At 43.2% G+C, this 23,162-nt stretch overlaps 1 protein-coding gene and 1 long non-coding RNA gene across 3 annotated transcripts; one reads left to right on the forward strand and one right to left on the reverse strand.

Annotated features, from left to right (window-relative positions):
* Positions 1–206: 206 nt before the first annotated feature.
* On the reverse strand, positions 207–1,477 carry LOC141917707 (uncharacterized). Its single transcript, XR_012621413.1, has 2 exons — positions 1,390–1,477; positions 207–473 (listed from the first exon to the last, which is right to left on the reverse strand). It is a non-coding gene; the product is annotated as an uncharacterized LOC141917707 (long non-coding RNA).
* LOC141917705 (transcription factor BTF3-like) lies at positions 1,450–7,373 on the forward strand. 2 transcript variants are annotated; one of them, XM_074811100.1, is made up of 6 exons: positions 1,450–1,578; positions 1,917–1,985; positions 3,771–3,884; positions 4,085–4,286; positions 6,696–6,837; positions 7,283–7,373. In XM_074811100.1, exons 2-5 carry the CDS (start codon positions 1,917–1,919, stop codon positions 6,803–6,805), a joined length of 495 nt encoding a protein of 164 aa, XP_074667201.1. In that variant the 5' UTR covers positions 1,450–1,578; the 3' UTR covers positions 6,806–6,837; positions 7,283–7,373. The 2 variants fall into 2 exon arrangements, with proteins under 2 accessions (XP_074667201.1, XP_074667202.1); XM_074811101.1 differs by having other exon boundaries at positions 1,455–1,578; positions 6,696–6,752.
* The last annotated feature ends 15,789 nt before the right edge of the window (positions 7,374–23,162 follow it).

Raw genomic sequence — 23,162 nt, forward strand, 5'->3', positions numbered from 1 at the left:
GCACTGATGGGAGCACCAGGCTATCTCCCCCATAAATCTGCTTCTGCACCCTGTTATGCAACACAGGTCCAAACCCTGCAAAGGCTGCTTAGTTTTCTGGATGGCAAAAGTGGTCATTGGAGCCAGACACACAAGTTCCCAGTAACCATAAGATTAGTCCCACTGTTATAAGTAAATTCTCAAATTGATGTGAGACAGGGCCAATAAAAATTCCAATTGTTTATTTAGCAAGCGGCAACAAGCAAAACAGCGCTGGGCGGCCGGGGAGTTCAACTCCGCCAACGGCGCGCGCCCACTTCCCAAAAGTCTTTCTTTTTATATCCTCCGTCTTCCGGTATCTGTGTTTCGTCAAAGGGTGTATTCTGCGTCTGCGCGCCTTGTTGCTAGGGGGTCGTTTTCTGCCTCACGGTGGTCGTGGGGATGAAGGCTCCGCGTCTTCCTCGCGTCATGAATTTCTCGTATTTCTTGCTTTCCTGAGGGTAGTCTCACAAAGCTTTTGTTTATACCTTATAAGGTAACACAGAGTGTAGACACTTCCCCTTTGCCCTTCTCAACCCCCCCTTCCTTTTCCCTCCTTTTAGTCTTTTGCACAGTGTAAGTCCTTGCTTCAGCATTTTAACTTAGACAAGCACTTATAGTCTGTTAGTATAGTCTGTTGGTCGTTACACAATGTAATAGTTAAGATTAATCCTGGGCTAGGTTTACATAGTTTATAGAGTAACATAACACAAGCTTCCAGTATCTTTGACGGGATTTGATGAATAAACAGTTTACTGTCTATCACACCACCAGATTCTACAGAGTGGGCAAAACAAAATACCTCAGTGATGCAAAATATCACTACAGGAGAAAAGCTCTGAGAGAATCAAAGAGAGCACAGAGTGTGTTCGACAGCAAGCAGAAAGCAATTCCACGTGGGTGAGTGATAACATAAAAGAAGATGCAAAGTTAAATTAAGAAAACTACCAAAACTGAGGTGAAAGAAGAGCAAAAGTAAACATAAACTGCCATATGGGCTGTAGTTATACATGGCCTTACAAAAAAAAAAAAAATAAAAAGCCTCAGTGGTTTGGCTTTGGCAATCATGGCCTGGTAGAGTTTCACTTGAAAAGCCACATTGCAGAGCCCGTGCAGTATCCGTTCATAGCAAAAAACACTTCCAGGTGAAGCTGCCAAGCAACGGGGGGAGGGGAAGTGGAGACGAATTACACACCGAATCAGATCGTGAAGAGGATCGAGCCCGCCCTTGGGAGGGCGCGGGCTTTACCTTGCACCCCAGCTCAGCCGCACAAATAAATCGGCAGCATACTTACAGGAGTCTAATGCCCTCTACAAACAGGGCAACCTCCTTCACACACCCGACTCCTCCCGCACCCGTGGTGGCTCTACCTCTCCAGGTCTCGCTGCCACGGAGGGCGCCCTCTCCTGGTCCAGGCAGCAGCAGCGCGGTGTGCTTCCCTTCCGGTCGCCATCTCGCTCCGCTCCGCTCCACTCCACGTGCTGTGCCTGGTCCCGGTCCCAGGGTCCTTGTTTTCTTCTTCCCCCCCGTTCCAGCACTGCTGCTTCCGCCCTAAGAGGGTACAAAGGAGACGGTGGGGGGCGACTGGGGGGAAGTTGTTTGCGCGGCCGAGGGCTGCGGGTCGGTGGGCGGTGGTGGTTGGGGGAAGGCAAGGCAAGGCAAGGTGGTTACGGGCTGGGCCTGAGGGGAGCTGACCTGAGCTTCGGCAGCGCTGCATGCGAGTAGACTTCCCTCCCCGGCAGGGCTGGGGGGTCCTTCCGCCGGGGGTGTGAGTGTGGTGAGGGGTAGCTGCGGAGCCCCTTGTGTCCACCTACCCTGCTGCCGGGCCTGGTTGTTGTGGCCTGCGTCGCTGTGTTTCCCGACCCGCTTTCCACGGGAGCTTTTGTTGCTTCTGCAGATGAAAGAAACGATCATGAACCAAGAGAAGCTCGCCAAGCTGCAGGCCCAAGTGCGCATCGGCGGCAAGGTAGGAGCCGTCTTCCCTCCCAGCCCTTGGGATTGTGTGTCTCTGCCTGCACACTGGGCCTAGGACGAGGGATCCTGAAAACTCGTGTGGGGAGCAGCCCTAAGGGCTCTGAGTTTGGCTGGACCGTCCTCGGGGGAAGCTGTACTGCTGCAGGGAACTCTAGTCACTTCAGTAGAAGCAGAATGTAGGAGCTGAACCTTCATCTCTTTCTGTTTCGGTCTGTTATATTATAGCTGACTTGTAGCCTATATTCTTGTTTAGGCTATATTAGAAGACACTTAAGATTTGAAGTAGACCTTACAGCAAGTGATCTCAGGTATAGTTTTCATAACAGATTAGAGCGCTATGTTCCAAATTCTTGTTGCAAATCTTTAAGATGCCTATGGCTGCCTTCTTGTTTTTTAGGACAAAGCTGGAGTTTCTGTACTTGTCATACTCTTATTGTAGAATAACATGTTTAGAAGACCTTTTTATTTTATTATGACATCCGAATATATGTAGCTGTGTGATTATTTACAATAAAAAAGTATGTTGAATATAGTTGTATGCTAGTAAACGTTTTAACTACAGTTTCAGTTTTAAGGCAAGAATTTGTTAGTAATTTTTTTTATACCTGAGGAAATGTACACACAATATTTTAGAGTATAAGCTATTCAACAGAACTCTTGCTGACAGTTTCCAGTAGCTTTTATTCCTGTGTTGAAGTTTTTGCCTTTAGCTGGAGATTTAGGCAGCCTTAAATCAGGGTTAATCCAGTAATTAACTAGCTTGGTGATTTTGTGTATTCTTTGTATGGGTTACTAGTTAAGCAGAGAACTGCTGTATTATATTGATGATTATGCGCATGTTACCAGCGTGTGTGTATTGACTATAGAGGTTTTTAACGTTTGACACTGTACTGTTTTTTGGTTTTTCTTCCTTGTGAGAAAGGGTTGCACACTGCCTCTGCTGGAAGACTTCCATGACACTGCAAGCGTGCAGATCTTAAAACCAAGCTAAATATTATAATTAGGTGGAAGGCTATCGTAGTACTTCATTATATGAAATTTGATATTTTTGTGTAGGATGCTGATACAGCTAAATGTCATGTTGTTTCTTTCAAACCTTTCTGTTGGGGAACTTAACCTTTGCTTGTTTTGCTTTCTAAACCGGGGTGGTCTGGAATACTATGTAGAAGTATTTTATTTTTTTTTTAAATATATATTTTTTTTTTTTTTTTTTTTTTAAAAATAAGTATTCTTCAAACTTGTATGTGTAAGTTCATCAGATGGAGATGTCTGGAATAAAAGAGTGTTTTGGGTTTTTCTCATATTCATTTGGTAATGATATGTTGATAACTTTATGGTCTCTTTATTATCAAAATTTGGCTACAATTTAAGAAAGATAATCTAAGGAAAAAATAATGGGCCGCAGAAATTACTGAAAACTGTTCTCAGTCTTCAGTTTTATGCCTATGGTAACAGACAAGGATAAACTTGCAATTTTTTTTTTTTCTAAGTAGGATGTTGCAGAATCCTCATGAGAATTGTGGAATAAATGTTCTCTGGTGCATCGCTTCCTAAAACCTCACGCTTCTTGCAAACATGCAAAGCTTGCTTTATAGCAAGGGAAAGACTGCTGCAGTGCAGTTGGAGGGGTGGGGTTGCGTGTGCTGTAACACAGAAATAGAACTTTGTATACAAAGTTGATTTGTAGATGGCTGCAGAGTAGTTATATGGCTATGAGGATTAGAGTTTGTGAAGAGCTATTTAAATATTAATTTATAACTTTTTTTTTTTTGCAAAGGGTACTGCCCGCAGAAAGAAGAAGGTTGTCCACAGAACAGCTACAGCAGATGACAAGAAACTTCAGTTTTCTTTAAAGAAACTGGGTGTCAACAATATTTCTGGAATTGAAGAGGTAATTGCTTCAAAGGGAAAAATGCTTTTCTGTATAGAAATATAAAATGTATCAAACTTAATTTCCTGGTAAGTAATATTTTAAACTTGTCTGTAAATTAGCAATAGGTCTTTATTGAGCTTTAGGAACTTCAGCTAGTTTCCTGTTACACTGAAAAATCATGCTAAACTTCTTGAAATACTGGATTTTTTTTCTTGCAGGTAAATATGTTTACCAACCAAGGAACAGTCATTCACTTCAATAACCCTAAAGTTCAGGCATCTCTGGCTGCTAACACTTTCACTATCACCGGCCATGCTGAGACAAAGCAGCTGACAGAAATGCTTCCTAGCATCTTGAATCAGCTCGGAGCTGACAGTTTGACCAGCCTAAGAAGATTGGCAGAAGCTCTACCCAAGCAATGTAAGTTGAAACTTGAATGCATTTCATGCTGGCAGATGATATGTGGCTTATTTGTATAGCTGGAGTGAAATTCAGTGCACTGTTACTGTCTGCAAGCATATTATAAAATGCTTATAAAGAAATGGAACTCTTAGATCTTAATTATAGCTCAAATCCAACAATGAATATAACAGAATAAAGCAGAGGCACCTGTCTCTCAGCATATCTTGCAGCTGGTCTAGGATTAGAAAGTTGTAGACAGTCTTGATTTCATTGTAGTTTACTACTTGGTGTGGCTAACATGTTTTGACATGCCTAGTTCATTAAAGCTAGGTAGAGTTACTCTGGGCGAGTTAGGCTTTAAAAGAAGATGTACTTTGGGTATGTCTGTTCTGACACTTTCAATGGAAACATAAACAACGGGGAGAGGGACTTGAGGACGGACATCTTGCTACTGCTTTGCTCCCTTGCAGGTATGGTGAAGGTATTTCTTCTTGCATGGGCTTTTTGATAGCTAAGAGGGAATTATACGGTATTTGTAAGGAAATATATGTGTGTGTAGAACAGTGTAGAGAACAGGACTGGCATGATCATTAAGCTAGATACACCAACTTCCTTATTCCATTCTTAAATTAGTAAAAGAACCTGAGCACTTGTTCTCCCTAAAACTGTGTGGGGAAAAGTAGAGGAGGGACTTAGATGGTGTGTTTGGAAAAAGTGCTGCTGCTACAAGGTGAGAATTGGGTGTGAAAGACAGGCTTGTTGATGCTGGGAACATTCTTTGTGTCCTGCATGTAGGGTCTTTCTACTTACTTCCTACTACTTCTGGTAGTTATGAACTTGATTGCTACTTTTTTTTCTTTCTGTGCTTTGCTGCTAGCAAAGATAGACTCTATTTCCATTCCTAAAGCTGATGATGCTTCCCTTCTGTCAACTTCCCACTGAAAAAAAAAAAAAAAAAAAAATCCTGCCAGAAGTAGTCTTCAGGAGGTGAGGTAAACTGCTGCTTTCCCCATGGAGCTCAGGTCCCTCCTTCTTAGTGTCACCTGCGTGGCTTCCTTGTTGTAGTAGTGGGGCTTGAAAGAAAGGAAAACTTGAAGGGTTTAAAATGATCTCTCTTCTTATAACAAGGTGAGCATATTCTAGATAAACTAAATTGTACAGTTTTGATATTAGGGAAGCTTGTTTAAAGTGCTTGCTTTGTATGACCTGGTAAATGGCTATTTCTTTCCACTTTGGGTGGATGCCAGAGTAGTTGCACAAACCTTTCCATTCAGCATTGTCTGCTAGATTTGGAAGTCTTGACATTAGAGTGAAGTGTCTGTGATGATTGAATTTGCAGGTGCTAAAGTAAACTTAACCTGGTCTTGGGGATGAGAGAGAATGCAGACAATTTAGGAGGAAATAACATGGTTTGCTTTTAAAATGTTGTATTTGTCACTAAGATGCACTCGAGCTGTAACAGCTTTCTGCTGTTAAAAAAACAAATGGAGGGTTAGCAGTGACCTTGCCCCAAGCCCTTTCAGAACAAAGTTTATGCATTCATCTATTTCGATTCTCTAGAAATCAGGGTACAGCAATCTCAGAAGTTTAGTATAAACCCATCTCTTTCCTCACGCTTTTCTTGAAAATTGAGAAGGATTAATTAGGATAAAGCAGAGGTGATAGGTGGTCTCATACTCTCTAAGAATAGCAGTACAAGTAGTGGCACAGGCACCCAGGGACCGGAGATATCTGTTTTTAGCATTATACTGCTGCAGTTTCACAGATGCTCATTGGTCTGCTGCAGTGGACATGGTTAAGTCTCACTAGCTCTGGCAAATATAATGGGAATAGTTAAGAAATTACTGAGTCGGCAGAGGTGTGGACCAGGACATGTGGTTACTTCAACCACCTAAGTATAAAATTGTGCATCCGGTTCGATATTCCCCTGACTTTGCCAGGGAACAAGAATATCTTTAAGTGCCTCTAGTCATGTGTGTCTACTTGCAGCTTCACAATTATACCTTAGTTTTCCTTGAAGGCCTAGGATCATAAGATCCTAAGATTTCCTTATAACTTGCTAATGTTGTAAAATATGTAAGCCTCAAGAACCACTGAGTTGAGTAGTCAATAAACCAAGCTGCTTTTAAGAGAAATTGGTAAAATCAGTCTCTGTGCTTTTAGCTGAAAATAATTGTCATGCAAGGCACTCGACATATATCTAGAACCAAGACGGTTTAGCATGCATCTTCTCACTTTCCAGCTGGGCTGTTTGAGCATTATTGGTAACAAAGGGTTAGTTGTTTTTATTCAGCAGGGGAACTGGATAGAGCTTTGCAGTTTAGCTCCCTCTGATAATGTTTTCAAAAAACACAAAGCAAAACGGCTCTGTAATCAAGATGCTTATGGTGAGCTTGACTGATGCTTTTGAACTGCTTGCTCTTGCAGCTGTGGATGGAAAAGAACCACTTGCTACTGGTGGTGATGATGACGATGAAGTTCCAGGTAAGAACAAGCATGCAATGGAGGAAAAGGAAGTGAATTTTGCTGAGAGATAACATGTGCAGCATAACATTTTGGGACAAGGACGGTAAGAGTATTAACTAGTCACCCACTCTTATAGAATTTCTGTGGGCATTGTTTTCAGACACTATGTGATGCTTAGATATGGACCATTGGTTTGAGCTAGTATTTTTGCCCTGTGTAGGAATAATAGCTACGGCTAACATAATTTTTTAATATTCAGTAAGAAGAGTGGTAAGAAACTTTTTCAGTATTACTTTGCCCAGTTGTGGTTATGGTGAAGTTAAATGCTCTTAGAATTGTGCTTTATAATGAACCATCTAAAACTTTCTTTTTTAAACAAAAAGAATGAACCATGAAGCTCTTGTATGTTACTTGGTCTGTATTTTATAAGCTGGTTTTTTTTGGGTTTTTTTTTGCCTTGTAAGCACTTGATATGAAGTAGAACTTTGGGGGGGATTGGCAAAGCAGAAGTGGGTCAAACTTTAATTTCAACATTTTTCTTTTTCTAGATCTTGTCGAAAACTTTGATGAAGCTTCAAAGAATGAGGCAAACTGAACTAAGTGACACTTCCTGAATAAAGTTAAAACTTGAAAAAGCTACATGGAGATGCTATTTTATATTGTGACTGCTTTTATTTGATTTTATTTTTATTTCCTGATCTCAAAATTTGTAATATTTGGAAACTCCTTGAACCTGCAGCTCTCTTTCAGTTATTGCTTGTACACAATATTATTTTTGTGGCCTGGGTGAACAAGCCTATGCTTTGATTTAGTCAGATTGATAATGAATGTCTGCCTAGACACAATTTTTGAGTAACTTGTATACAAGCAAAACACCATCTTTAATGAACTTTGGTATACAGTAAAAAATATAAAGTAAACTTTCTGGTGTGGCTTTTTGTCAGAAAAGCAGGAAAAAAAAATTGCCATAACTATTAAACAATCATACAAGTTCTTGCTTTTCTGCAGAGCATCTTCTTTTTGCTGTGTTAGAAAACTGGCTTCTTAAAATTTTGATGCATAATGGAGCACTTTAGACTTAATCGGTGAATTCCCAGTCTTTGCAGGTGAGAGCACATACACTGTGTTCCTAAGACACTTTGAAATCTACTGAATTTAAGAAATAGACCTGTATTCTAGAATTACTTTATGGTTGTATGGGGTTTATGTGGCAAGGTGGGGGGGGGGGGGGGCTGCAGGGGTGGCTTCTGTGAGAAGGCACCAGAAGTTGCCCACATGTCCAACAGAGCCAGTGCCAGCCGGCTCCAAGACAGACCTGCTGCTGGCCAAAGCAGAGCCCATCAGCAACGGTGGTAGCACCTCTGTGATAACATATTTAAGAAGGGGAAAAAACTGCTGCACAACAGCTGCTGGGAGAGAGGAGTGAGAATATGTGAGAGAAACAACCCTGCAGACACCAAGGTCAGGGAAGAATGAGGGGGAGGAGGTGCTCCAGGTGCCAGAGCAGAGATTCCCCTGCGGCCCGTGGTGAAGACCATGGTGAGGCAGGCTGGCCCCCTGCAGCCCATGGAGGTCCAGGGTGGAGCAGATAATCCATCTGCAGCCCATGGAGTACCCCATGCTAGAGCAGGTGGATGTGCCCTGGCAGGACCTTTGACCCTGTGAAGAGGAGCCTATACTGCATCAGGCTTGCTGGCAGGACCTGTGACCCCCTGGGGGACCCACACTGGAGCAGTCCATTCCTGAAGAATATTCCATTTCCCTGTGGAAAGGACTCATGCTGGAGCAGTTCGTGAAGAACTGCAGCCTGGGGGAAGGACCCATATTGGAGAAGTGCATGAAAGACTGTCATGTTTTAACTCCAGCCAGCAACTAAGCACCGCGCAGCCACTCACTCACTCCCCTTCCCAGTGGGATGGGGGAGACAGTCAGAAGGGTAAAAGTGAGAAAACTCATGGGCTGAGATAAAGAGAGTTTAATAGGTAAAGCAAAAGCTGCACACAAGCAAAGCAAAATAAGGAATTCATTTACCACTTCCCATCGGCAGGCAGGTGTTCAGCCATCTCCAGGAAAGCAGGGCTCCATCACGCGTAATGGTTACTTGGGAAGACAAATGCCATAACTCTGAATGTCCCCTCTTCCTTCTTCCTCCAGCTTTATATGCTGAGCATGATGCCATATGGTCGGGGATATCCCTCTGGTCAGTTGGGGTCAGCTGTCCCGGCTGTGTCCCCTCCCAGCTTCTTGTGCACCCCCAGCCTCCTCACTGGTGGGGCAGTGTGAGGATGTCTTGGTTTCAACTGGGATAGAGTTAATTTTTCTAGTAGCTGGTACAGTGCTTTGGTTTGGATTTAGTGTGAGAATAATGTTGACAACTGTACTGGGTCTGGCTGAGTCAGAATTGGTTTTCCCCTGTAGCAGCCCTCATGGTGCTGTGTTTTATGTTGGGAGCTGGCAGGGTGTTGATAGCACACTGGTGTTGTGGCTACTGCTGAGTAGTGCTTACACAGCACCAAGGCTCTTTCTGACATTTCTCCCCCACAGTGGGACGGGGTGGGCAAGATCTTGGGAGGGGACACAACCAGGACAGCTGACCCGAACTGACCAAAGGGATATTCCAGACCATATGACGTCTGCTCAGTATAAAGCTGGGAGAAAGGAGGAAGGGGGTGGGGTCACCCTTGGTCCTCCGAGGCAACCACTACGCGTATCAGAGCCCTGCTTCCTGAGAAGGCCCGACATCGCCTGTTCATGGGAAGTAGAGAATAAATCTGTTTTCTTTTTTTTGCTTCTGTGCGCGGACCTTTGCTTCGCTTTGCTTATATTAAAACTGCTTTTGTTTTACCCACAAGGGTTGGTTTTTTTCCTATCTTATTTTCTTTCCCCTTTTCGCCCTGTTGAGAAGAAAGGCGGAAGGGGGGGGAAGTGATAGAGCGACTTGGTGGGTACCTGGCATTTAGCCAAGGTCAAACCACCACAACAACATACTGATATTTTAGTTGTTGCTAAGTAGAGCTTATCCTAAGTTAAGGATTTTTCAGTTTCCCATGCTCTGCCAGCGAGCAGGTGCACAAGAAGCTGGGAGAGGGGACAGCTGACCCGAACTGGCCAAAGGGTTATTCCATACCATAGGATGTCATGCTCAGTATATGAACTGGGGGGAGTTGGCTGGGGGGGGCAGATCACTGCTCAGGCATCGGTCAGCGGGTGGTGAGCAATTGCATTGTGCATTACTTGTCTTTCTTCAGTCTTATTTCTCTCTCTTTTTGTTTTATTCCTTTTCATTACTATTATTACTATGTTATAATTATATTTTACTTTAGTCATTAAACTGTTCTTAACCTGTGAGTTTTACTTTTTTTTTTTATTTTCTTCCCCATCCCACTGGGAGGGGGGAGAAGCAGCTGCATGGTGCTTAATTGTTGGCTGGGGTTAAATCATGACAGGAGTAGAAAAGGCCTTGGTTCTGTATAAGCACTGCTCAGCAATAACTAAAACATCCCTTGTGTTATCAACACTGTTTCCAGCACAAATCCAAAACGTGGCCCCATACTAGCTACTATGAAGAAAATTAACTCTACCCCAGCCAAAACCAGTACAGACTGTCTCCCACAGCCGATATGAAGCATTATGAACTGACCACAATCCTCATTCCCCATCCCCCCTGTGCCACTTGCAGGGAGGAGGTAGAGATATCAGGAGTGAAGTTAAGCCCAGGAAGAAGGGAGGAGTGGGGGGAAGGTGTTTTTAAATATTTGTTCTTATTTCTCATTATCCTGGTCTGGTGTTAATTGTCAATAAATTTAATTTCCCCAAGCCAAGTCTGTTTTGCCCGTGATGGTAATTGGTGAGTGATCTCCCTGTTGACCCACAAACCTTTTTTGTCATATTTTCTCCCTCTGTCCTGTTGAGGAGGGGGACTGAGAGCACCTGGCATCCAGCCAAGGTCAACCCACTGCACCTGGGTAGAGTTGATTCTGCACTGAGGTGAGGGAGTCAGTTGACCTTTCAGGATCTCCTCCATCCTTCTTTTTCTTTTTTGCTTGAAGTTTACTTTTGTCATCAGTTTGGATGTACTAGAATGCTTTATTTTTTCCAGTTTATTTGGGCAGGTAACCCCTGGCTGTTAAGCAGTCAAAAAGGTGGCAATAGCCCTTTTAAAAAGGCACCGCATCTAAACCAAAATGGTGAATTTGCTGATATTTCATCTCAAAAGAGGGCAGCTTTATTAGTCTTCATTAGGAAACTTCTCTGTTAGTGCTTTTCTCTTCAAGGTTGTGCTGGGACCTTGCTAGAAGCATCCTTCAGATTATACTCTGGGATGCAAGTGGTCACCAAACCCCTTTTTTCTCACTCTTTTGAGAAGAATGGAGAGCTGCCTCAGTTGCCTGTCATCAGGTTTCCCTCGTGCTGTCTCACCCTGAGCAAAGGTGGGGGAGATGCTTCTTACTTGTGCCCAGATGCACAAATGCTTCCTCTGCATTTCTCAAAGCTGTCTCACGCTGAAAAAGTACCTACAAATACTTGGTGTGTAAAGCTCATGTTTTGAGAATCTGCCGTGGTGCATTTCCTGTGCGCAGGCAATGTCTTGTTCACATGCGCAGATGCTGGAGACAGACATTTTATCTGGTGCAAATGAGTGAGGTTCTCAGGGTGCTGGTGGAGTTTTGTCAGTGTAAATCAGCAAAGGACCTGGCTCTTCTGAAAGTAATCTTACACGTATATTTAATTTTTATAAGAATATATGTATAGATTTGGGGCAATGTGTAATACTAAATATGACCATATCATCACATACCTTTTTCTCCAGTCTGCATGTGGGATTATACTTGTTCTGTTACTCTGGATAGAAAATAAATTAATTATACTCAGTTCCTTCTCTTAAATTGTTCAATTGGGGAAAAAAATATTTTCATTTAAGATGTTATTAACTTCTATTATCTTCTATTTTGTTTTTCAGTTTGTTACTCTTTTCCTTCCCTGGGTATAATTGCTACTTCATTGTGTGTTTAGCCTTGAATCCCATTGCATTCTATTCAAATAGGGCACATGCTTTCTTAAACAAGTCCACAACAGTTTTTCCACATGGAAAAGACAAGGGGTAATGGGTACAAGTTACTCCTGGGGAGATTCCGATGGGACACAAGAGGAAAATTCTTCACAATGAGAGCAATCAGCCCCTGGAATAATCTCCCCAGAGAAGTGGTGGATTCCCCAACATTGGACACTTTTAAGATTCAGCTGGACAGGGTGTTGGGCCTTCTTGTCTAGACCAGGCTTTTGCCAAGGAAGGTTGGACCAGATGATCCTTGAGGTCCCTTCCAACCTGGCATTCTGTTTCTATGGTAATATCCTTGAAAAACATATGTGTTCATATGTTATTTCTGAAGCTATTATATTGCTTATATAGTTTGGTAAAGACATTTTTAGGGTACTTTAGAATGTATGCTGAGGGTATCTTAAAATTGAAGTCATTATTTTTATGGTAAAAGGCTGCTGGGAAAATAGATTTACCCAGGCTGTGTATGCAAGGATAGGGACCAATCATTAAATTTTCAGCATTAGTCAGTGTGATGGCCTGGATCTGGCAGTCCGCTACAGGTCTTTTTGTCTTGCACCTGTTTTGCTGGGGCAGGTTGTTAGTGAAGAAGATGATGTTACCCAAATGAATTCAAAATGGAAGAAGCTCAATTAAGGTTAAGGGCCACTTATTTTTTAGGACATGGGGTGACTTGCAGCAGAGTAGAGATCAGATGCACTAGAAGAGTCACAGTCCCTCCTTCAGCCTGTCTTGCCTATCTGGATGCTGCCATGCCTCAGCCATGAGGGTTTGCTACCTCCATTGTCCCTCTTCTTTGTGCAGGGGGTTTGCCTTAGTCCCTCACTGGGATGGTTGTGCAGTCCCTCTGAAGAAGGTCAGAGCATGGCTGGAGGTGGGAGCTGTTCTCCCGAGGCCTTGGGGGGACAGGTCTTCGCTGTTCCCTACCCAGAACGTAGGGCTCAGGAGACCCTGCTGCTGCATGTCCATCCTGGTCAGCTCTCAAGTGTGCTAGAGAAACCAAATGAAAATATATATCTGAAAAACTGTGGTGGTTTAGCCCCTGCCGGGGTCTGAGACCACGCGGCCGCTGCCCCTCCCCCACAAAGGGAGTGAAATACAAAGCCCCAAGACTGAAATAAGGAAAGGTTTAATACAACAGTGCAATAGCAACACAACCAACAACAGCAATAACAATAACAGTAATAGTGATAGCAATGAACAGAGCAAAATAGCTACCAAATACAGCAGTTTGAAGCACGATGTACAAAACCACGAGTGCACCGCGCTCCCGCGCCAGGAAAAATGTGACCTGCCAGGATGTGACATCCTCATGGTATCTGAATAACCCGGCTAGAGCTCCCCCCCACTGCTGGGGAAACTTAACCCTATCCTGGTTAAACTAGGACAAAAACCCATTACACTGGTTACACTGAAAGCACGCTTAGACCTATAAATCCTGTTAAAAACCACAAACCATCCTAATCTCCTCCTTGGTGCCAGTGCCAGGGGAGTGTTTGCACTACTAATAAAAGATATGCTTTCCTTTATGGATCCCAAAGAGGTCAAAGCTGCCAAATTCTTGCTCAGTCACAGGTTTAATGCATTTAGATTTGGATCAGCATCTCTCTTAATGCCCCTGTAGCTGCAGCCCTGCCCCCGTCGCCGCCCCATCCTCCTGTGTACTTTTTTCTTTTTTTTTTCTTTTATTTCAGGGATTGCAATTATAATCTTGGTTCATTAAATCAGTGGCAAAACTCCTCCTGGCTTAAACAGACTGAGGGCTTTTCCCATGCTCTTTAAAGAAACTGGCTTTTCCTTCTGTACAACTTCTGGTATCTTTTTGCAATCGGAGATGTTGATGTGGCTGCCTGCAGTTCTCTGTTGTTGTCATGGTTTGAACTTGGATGGCAGTCAAACACCATGCAGCCAGTTGCTCACCCTCCCCCTGCCCGGGAAAATAGGGGAAGGGAGTGGAGAGACAAAAGGAAACTCGTAGGTTGAGATTAAAAAAAAGTTTAGTGATTGTAATAAAACAAAGCAATAACAATAATAGAAAGTACAAACAGGTAATGCACAATGTGATTGCTCACCACCCACCAACCAATACCCAGCCCACTCCCGGCCAGCAATCCCAAAAGAACAAAGATCCCGACAACCCACCTCCTTTATATACTGAACATAACATCACATGATATGGAATACTCAATTGGCCAATCCGTGTCCGGCACTCCGGCTGTGCCCCCTCCCAGCTCAAGAGAAATTAACTCTATCCCAGATGAAACTGGGACAGTTGTTACAGGCCTGGATGATGTTTAAGGGATCTCCAGTTCCCGTGTGTCCCTGCAGTGGTTAGGTGGAGTTGAGGTACTTGTTTTCAACCACCCAGGTGTAAATCTTAAGTAAGATAATGCCTGGCCGGTCTCGATAAGTATCCATTGATTTTAAAAATTGCTTCCTTCTACAAGCCTATCAGAATCAACACTGTATGAACTTGAGGGCAAGGACTTTCCCCAGCATTCATCTGAGAAACCAGCTGTCATGTCCTGCTCAGACGAGAAAGACAAGTGACTTAGATTCATAAATCCCCAACGTACGTATCACATGTATGGGGAGGAGTTAAGTGCTTCATGGGATGATGTAATTAGCACGATCTTGTTAATCTTCATTAGCATATTCAGGGGTGTCAACTTTAATATGCATTTTGTGGATAATGAAGCAAAGGTCATTCACTGGACAGATGGCCCTTGAAACTTTACAAGATGCACCAGAGCAGAGCCGTCGTGTCTCCACAGGGCTCCTTCCTCCAGCTGCATCCTGTGCTATCCAGGCAGCCTTATCAGCTCCAGTCTCCACATTATCCACCCCATGACTATAGTTTCGTTCCTTGCGAGTGTTTGAGACATTCCTCAGCTCAGAGGACCTCCACTCTCCTCCCATCCCTTATTTTACCAAGTCTTGTTTCTCTCAGGCTGTTTCTGTCAGTCCTTGTTTCAGGAAGCTACAAGTCATCTCTCACACCAGCTGTGACCAGGGGCTATGTTTATTTGCTGAGATGGTGAAGGGGCGTATCTTTTCTTTTGCTTTGATTAAACAGGGATTGAATTATTTTAGGTCCACATGGACCTTGAGAAGCATGCTTAAGCATACCTACACGTAGAAATAAACCTGTAACTCCCTGTTACATTTTTCCAAGTACATCTGGATATAAATAAGCTTGTTAGGGAGAGGAAAGAGTGGGAGAGAGATTCAATTGTTGTTAGACAAATGAACTTGTGAAAATAATGTCAAAGACACCTATCAACTGGTGGATTTTTGGGAGTCTGGCCCAGCAAAGTCCTCTGGGTCTGTGCTCTCATACCTGCCCTTTATTCAGGCCACTTGGCTGGTTTTCCAAAGATGAGGCACCTGTGTGATTTACCTAGTTCGGGTTTTGGTACCTAGAGGATAACTGTTAAGCCTAAATTGGTTCTATATTTAGAAACACACACTGTTTTGGAAGAAATATGCCACTAGGATGTGCTTCCAGCTTTGGTATCTGTAATGGGCTCACAACAAACATTGCTTTCTAGGAGCACAGTGTCTCCATTTCAATTAGTGGGTATATCATCAATATTTTCTGTTCTTTTTGGTCTTCTGTACTGATATGTGAATTAGGGCTTGATTTACCTACTTTTAAATGCTGATAACTGTAATTTTATTCTCTTCATGCTTTAGCAATGAGTCCGTGTCAGAGGTTTTTGCAGACTTGAGAAGGTGCTTTGCTTGTGCCTTGCAGAATGGGGTGGGAAGCAGTAGAGCAAGTGCTTTTTCCAGATGGGGAGAGAGTGATGTCGAACAAATGTTTTCTGTGAGTATGAATTTCTTGTGGAACTCCTGGTGTAATGTGTTTCACTGTTGTTTACCTACACTATTTAATTGTTGTAATAGTCTAGTGGATATATGTTTTGATTGAGAGCCTGGGTTGAGCACTTGGGCTCTGCTAAGATGTGTCACAAAGAGGTAGCATCTCCCAAAAATCTCTGGGAAAGCCTTGTGAAGCAGAGGCATTGCTTTGGTGAGGAATATGTTACTGAGAATCATTTCAAGATCCAGCCCACTTCTTCCTGCATGCCTTGCTAGGAAAGGAGGAGGAGGATGGAGCTGGAATTGCTCCCACTTCTGTCACTCTCTGAGTCAGTTTGCAGAGGAAAGATCTGTGCAAGTAGCTCCTGCTCTTCTGCTGCAGCCTGCTCCTTGGGCTGGGCTGGCTTTGCCCAGGGGAGTGGGGAAATAAATGCCTCTGCAGGAGTGGGTATAATGGAAAGATACAAACTATCCTTTAGATTTAAGTTAATAAAATAAGCCCTTTCTCAAAGGGCTAACATAAGGCTTCTGGGTTTCTGCCTATTTGAGCTTACTTTGTGTGTGCAGAGAAGCTGATAGAAATCAAGGTCTTACACTTCTCTGAAGCTCTGTTTGCACCTTTCTAATATTGAGCTTTAACAATTGTTACAAAAAATAATAATCCAAAGTATTTGTGGCACTGAAATTTTGTTTTATTTACAATGTACATATTTTTCAACAGTTTGTATAGTAGTCTTTCCAGGCTGTTCTTATTTGGCCTGGGACACCCTAAGTATTTTTATTTTTATTTCTATTTCTTTAAAGTTCTCTGCATCAGTCTCTTCCCTAGACCTTGATGTGACAAATGTTGGGGTGTATAATCTCTGAGAGAAGTTTTTGGCCCAAAGCTCTTCAATGTGTTGGTCAAAGTTGTGAAGAAATGTATGATTGTTGCTAGTGAGACTGGCAGCTCTCAATAAAACAGTGGATTGCCTGTGTGCAGAACTGGTAGCACGGTAAAGGCAATGCCCTTGAGTGATCTGTATTTAAATGCAGTTAAAAGCAAGGTCATACATCCCAAAATGGAGTGCAAAGAACTGAATAAGCTGACAGACTTTTCCTTCATGTCCTCCTCTTCCTTCTTCACCCTGAAAGGCTGCATATTGGTCTGGTTTGGGAGCTGGATGAATGCTTCTGCCTTTTCCAGCTGCAGAGTCTGGAGAAGGCTCAGAATTTGCATCACTTTCTCCGAGTATTTTTCTACCTAGGAGTTTTCTAGAGTTGACTGCAGGTGATCTTTGTTTGAAGGAAAAAAACCCAAATGGTTCCAGTAACAAATTTGGGTTCATGAAGAGGAAACAAACAGTGTGCTAAGCAGAGCTGTCTCACTGAAGCTCGTTTCACAGCTGTGAAAAGGAATGGGAAAGCACCCTTGATATGTGCATAAAGATACACAGGGAGACCTTTTGTGGCAGAAATAAAAGCATCCTCAAAGTTCAGTAGTAGTTTTGTATATGTGTGTGTACTGGGTCTGGCTGAGCCAGAATTGGTTTTCCCCTGTAGCAGCCCTCATGGTGCTGTGTTTTATGCTGGGAGCTGGCAGGGTGTTGATAGCACACTGGTGTTGTGGCTACTGCTGAGTAGTGCTTACACAGCACCAAGGCTCTTTCTGACATTTCTCCCCCACAGTGGGACGGGGTGGGCAAGATCTTGGGAGGGGACACAACCAGGACAGCTGACCCCAACTGACCAAAGGGATATTCCAGACCATATGACGTCTGCTCAGTATAAAGCTGGGAGAAAGGAGGAAGGGGGTGCGGTCACCCTTGGTCCTCCGAGGCAACCACTACGCGTATCAGAGCCCTGCTTCCTGAGAAGGCCCGACATCGCCTGTTCATGGGAAGTAGAGAATAAATCTGTTTTCTTTTTTTTGCTTCTGTGCGCGGACCTTTGCTTCGCTTTGCTTATATTAAAACTGCTGTTGTTTTACCCACAAGGGTTGTTTTTTTCCTATCTTATTTTCTTTCCCCCCTTTTTGCCCTGTTGAGAAGAAAGGGGGAAGGGGGGGAAGTGATAAAGCAACTTGGTGGGTACCTGGCATTTAGCCAAGGTCAAACCACCACAGTGTGTAATGAATGAACCTCTGCCAGCAATGTTTGGAGGGAAGTGCAAGTGGTCATAAGAATGGGAAAGACTGATCTGTGAAATAAACACATTTGTGCCAGCAGTGCAAATGGATTGTGGGTGCAGTCACCTCCATCAGTCACATCTGTTTGTGATATTGTCTAGATGCATTACAGCATATTTTTTTATCAGTGTGTGTATATATATATAAAGATGTAGATTAGATGTATGCTACATATGCAACATACTGTCTAATAGTTATATTAACTGTACAATAACCGTGGGAGGCATCGGCCTGTCAGCCCTGCACAGCCTCTGAATCAACAGCCAGGCTTTGATGAGAAACAGGCCTTGGGAGAAAGATAAGAAACTCCCAAGTTGTGCCAATGTGGCAGGGAAAAACAACGGACAGCTGCAACACTGAACTGTGGAAAAGTACTGAACTGTGAGAAGTTACCGCTGCGTGAACAGCGCATGAACAAGAAGCTGATTGGTCTGCACAGCGCGTGTTAGAGTGGTCTTATGCTGATAGGAGAAAAGGTTGAGAGCTGTCTAATTGCTGATTTGCTAATTATGAAGTAAGAGCTTTGGCGAGAGCACAAGTGTGTACTACTGGAAAAATAAACGGCTTTGCTTGTTATAACTCTCATAGAGTTGTGCAGGTCCAATATCCTCCCACAACAAATAACTATATTAAAATCTAAAAAAAGACGTTGCAATGTAGGAAAGGAATTGATCAAACATAATATGAGGTTCTTCTTTCTAGTTCTACTCTGTCCTATGAACTACATTTATTTGGATAAGTATCATAGATCCATGACACTTAATAGAAGTATTGCTTTACATTCAAACCTGGCATTAAATAGATGTAATTCTGCACTAAAGGAAGACTGTGCTGAAGGAAGAGATGCTTACATATTCAGGTTTAAATGTAGTATTAGATACACTGTGAACAGCCATGGCATTCCCTTTAGCACACAAGATTATTTTTTTTTTTGTCTTTTCCAAAGGGTGGCTTGCTGGGGTCCTTACTTCTCCATGCGGGAACAGGAACGACACAACACCAATATGATGATCAGATCGTCCACGTTTATTTCCCAATCCTGGTTACATTTATATTCTACTAAGTTCCATACACGCGCTCATCTATCTTCTCATAGGCTACAGGTTATCTACACGCGCTGTTCACGCGCCTCTACAAGCATTTGCATTGGTTAATTGCAATCAGTACGTAAAGCCCAAAACTTGCCAAAAACTCCCTTATGTCATACCCTGTTTTGCTCAGACTTGTGTGCTTTTGCTGACCACAGGTGTTTCTCACTTAGCTGCTATCTTGTGTGTTTTTGCCAGCCTTATTTTGCTGGCCTTGTCTTCGTCCTTGCATTCTTCTGCCTGCACTAACTTCCCTCCAGCGCGGCCCAGACTCCTACATCTCCCCCTTTTGGTTTTTTTTTTATTTGCTCAACCAAACTTTGCAGCATCCGCTGCAAACATTGGAACAAGCAAGGAAGAATCAACATCAAAAGCAGCAATACTATCAATACCATCAATGCTCCTTTGACCAAAGTTTGTAACCAACCTCTCAGTCCGAGACCAACGAGCCAATCTGAAAAAGGACCGTGTCCCTCTGTAATATGCTTCATGCTATCTTGCATTTCCGCTAATCGTTGGTGTATGCTCTGTGAATGGTCAGACAAATTAAAGCAACATATTCCTTCAAAATCTTCACATCTATGCCCATGTGCCAATAATAAAAATCTACAGCAGCACGATTTTGCAAAGTAGCATGCCTAACACTATCAACATCAGTAAGCAGCGCACTCAGCATTTGCGAAGTTAGATTAAATGGCTTTTCACTCCAACATGCTAATCTACGTATATATTTTTGCATTTCTGGCAGCCATTCCTTGCGGAAAGAAGAAAGAAGTAGCTATAACAGTGGCTAATGAAGGTAGCTGCACGTTGTCGTTGCAGGTGTCGTCAAAGGTTCGAACAGATCTGCGTGATCTTGATTCATGTCTCCTACTGGCATTCAATAACTCTCTCATGTGCAGAGTAAACAATGTTAGCTGCCCAAGGTAGCGTGGACCACCAACAGGTCGTACAGGAATACCAGGCCATGCTCTATCTCCACAAATCAGAAACACTCCGGGTGGAAGTTTAAAACCTCCTTTGGTGTTTATGGTAAACCCTCCTGTTTTCAAATCATTCCAAGGAGAATGCCCTGTTACATTTTGACAACCTATAAACAAGCCTTGTTGTCCACTCCGTGCCAACCAAACATACCATGGGCCATCGAACCAAACCACTCCTGTGCCATTCACTGGCTGGAGTTGAGGAACTGTATCATTACAGTCCTGCATATTAGTTGCAGTAGCATCAACATACTCGACAGGCACAACGCTAGCTAGCAAGTCCAGCTCCTGAAAAGGTAAATGAGCTGATTGATTTAAATTTTCGATGACTGTCTTCTGCCAGGCCGCACTACGCATAGTGGGCCAAACATAGATGCCATTTGGACTTAAACAAGTTTCACTTTCGCTACTAGTCAGGTCCACCCTCTGTTGTTTCCAGTACCCATCAAAGTCAGTTTCATTTTCCTGCAACGGAATGCCAATCAAACAGGTTCGAAAAGGATTATCCACCTGTTGCAAACTCAAACAAAAATCTGACATCCCAGCTGTATTTGTCCACATTACCCAAATATTTGTTCTGGGTGTAATGTCGAAAATCCCTTCACTACCTGCTATAAAACAAATCAAAATAAACATTGCCCCCGTTTGACACATAGCCATCGTTTTACCTCTCTTTTCCACTTATCCTTGTGCACCTGCCAACTTCGAGGAACGTTTATTCCGACACCACAGCTCCTATCTACTACCTTATTATTTTGCCTAATACATTGCAAAGCTAAGCGTTTACAAAGCTCAAAACTAATTTCTGCTAAAACTCTTTGCCCAAGATCTTCAATTAGGCTTAAAGCCCTAGAAGACTGCTGTTGTTCTCTAAAAACTCTAATCTGTCCTTCGGTACCAACAGCTAATCGCTGATATACTGACCTACCTATAAAATCAGACAACCAATCTGCTTCAGTGTAAAAGATAATCCAGTCAGTACACAAGTGACATTTATACACACTTTCCCGATCATGCGCACGCATGACTCTCCAAGTTCCCCTGTCACACCATGCACAATGTATAAAAAACCAAGGTCGACAGTTTAGACCGTGTTCCGTACAAGCTGTGTCATGTTCTTCAAGCTGTTTTATGGTGAGCGGCTGTGTTCGAATAGCCGCATAAAATGACTGCAGATTCGGTAAAAGACACAGAACTTCACTGTTCGCTGGATGTAGTGCCGTTAGCAACAGCGTCAGGGCCAAGTTCAATCGATGTTGGTGTCTCTGGAGTGCCTCGGGATGCAGGGTTGGTGTCGTCATTCTTTGCGATCCATGGTTTCACCCGCTTTGCGGGGACCCACTTGGGTGAATCACTACCTGTAGAAACACAAGCATAACCCCTTCCCCAAGTTAGCAACTGCATAGGTCCCTCCCATTGCCCAGATTGAGGGGAATACAATTGCACTTGAATTTTTTGAAAAGAATAATCATGCTTGTTTGTTTGCATATGTATTCACGCAGGCGGTTCATCTTGCCCTCCACGTATATTAAGCCAATTTAAAACAAATAATGTTTTTGCCAATATCTCATGAGGGGAACCCCCTGTCTCCCCCTGTTTTTTCCAAATAATAAGGTGATGTTTCAATATACGATGGGCGCGCTCAACGATTGCTTGCCCAGTAGAGTTGTGTGGTACTCCGTGGAGAAGCTGAATTCCCCAATGTTGTAAAAAGGCAGTGGTGGAGGCTGCCCGATACGCAGGACCATTATCAGTTTTAATTTTCTTTGGACACCCCATAACCGCCATCGCTTGCGTCCAATGTTGACGAGCTGCTGCTGCTGAGGCAGAAGCATGAGCAGAGGCCCATATAAATGAGGAACAGGTATCCACTGACACATGTAAGTAGCGAAGACGCCCAAAAGGCGGAAACACAGTGATATCAGTTTGCCAAACTTCCCGTGGCTGTAAGCCACGAGGATTCGCACCACCGTCCTGTAGCGGTGTGAGAGTGGCACAGTCTGGACAAGCAGCCACTATCGCCCGTGCTTGGGTCTTAGGGATGTTAAATTGCTTACGTAATGCAGTTGCAGACTGGTGAAAAAAGGCATGAGATTTATAGGCTTCTGGAACAATGTTATGCGTGTCTGCTAAAGTGGCAACCAACTGATCAGCTCGAGCGTTGCCTTCTACAAGACCTCCAGGGAGCCTAGTATGGCTCTTTATATGCATGATAAAAACCCGATGCGTACGATAATTAACAGTATTTCGTAAGTCAACAAAGGCCTGGAAAAGGGTGGGATTGTTTACATGTCCTAACAAGGCCCTTTCAATTCGTTGTACTACACCTGCCACATATAAAGAATCAGTCACAATGTTTAAATCTTGAATGTTCCAGCGGTTAAGCACAGCAATCACCGCTTTAAGCTCCAAAATCTGTACAGATGTATCTCAAACAAAGCGTTCTGATTGCCATATTCCATTCTCCTGCCAAACAAATCCTGCCGTTTTGGTCTTGCTGCTGGCATCTGTAAATACTGTTAAAGCCTGTAAAGGTTGTCGACTAATGACAGGAACAGCAGTCATTGTTAAAGCAGTTTTAAATAGTGGATGCTTTGGATAATGGTTGTCAATTTGATAGGATTTGTTCATCGCAGCCAGCGAGAAGGACATAGATGATTCACACATAGCCTGAATTAGGTCCAGTGCATACGGCACAACTACTCGATCCGGTTCCTTTCCAGCAATAGATATTGCTCGCCGAACACCTTTTCGGATAATACTTGCTATCGCATCCACACGTGATGTTATTGTTCTATGTCCTCTGGCTGATAAAAATAACCATTCAATAATTCTGAGGGGATTAGACTGTTGTTCACACCATTGTCCTAAAAAAGCTGATACTTCTGACTCTGTATTATATACAAACAATTGTAATGCTTGAACAGGGTCAATACGAGCTGCAGAATTAACACTCAATTTCAGGGAAATATTATCCAGGGCGTGTTTAGCTGACGCTGTTAGAGACCTAGGTTCTTGAGGATTACAATTTCCTTGCAACAACTTAAATAAAGGCTGTAAATCTGTGTTAGTAATGCCACAAATACTGCGGATCCACTGAATATTTCCCACCAATTTCTGTAGATCATTTAATGTTTCCACTTTCTGTACTATTGATAGCTTCTGTGGCCTAACAGTAGATTCAGTTAAAGTCATCCCTAGGTATTTCCATGGCTCAGTCCGTTGTACCTTTTCAGGGGCCACAACGAGTCCCATTATATTTAGAGCTTCTATCAGTTCTTGAATCAATTCTTCAGAAATGGGTGT

Source organism: Strix aluco, chromosome W, assembly GCF_031877795.1.
Source record: "Strix aluco isolate bStrAlu1 chromosome W, bStrAlu1.hap1, whole genome shotgun sequence".
Lineage (NCBI taxonomy): Eukaryota > Metazoa > Chordata > Aves > Strigiformes > Strigidae > Strix > Strix aluco.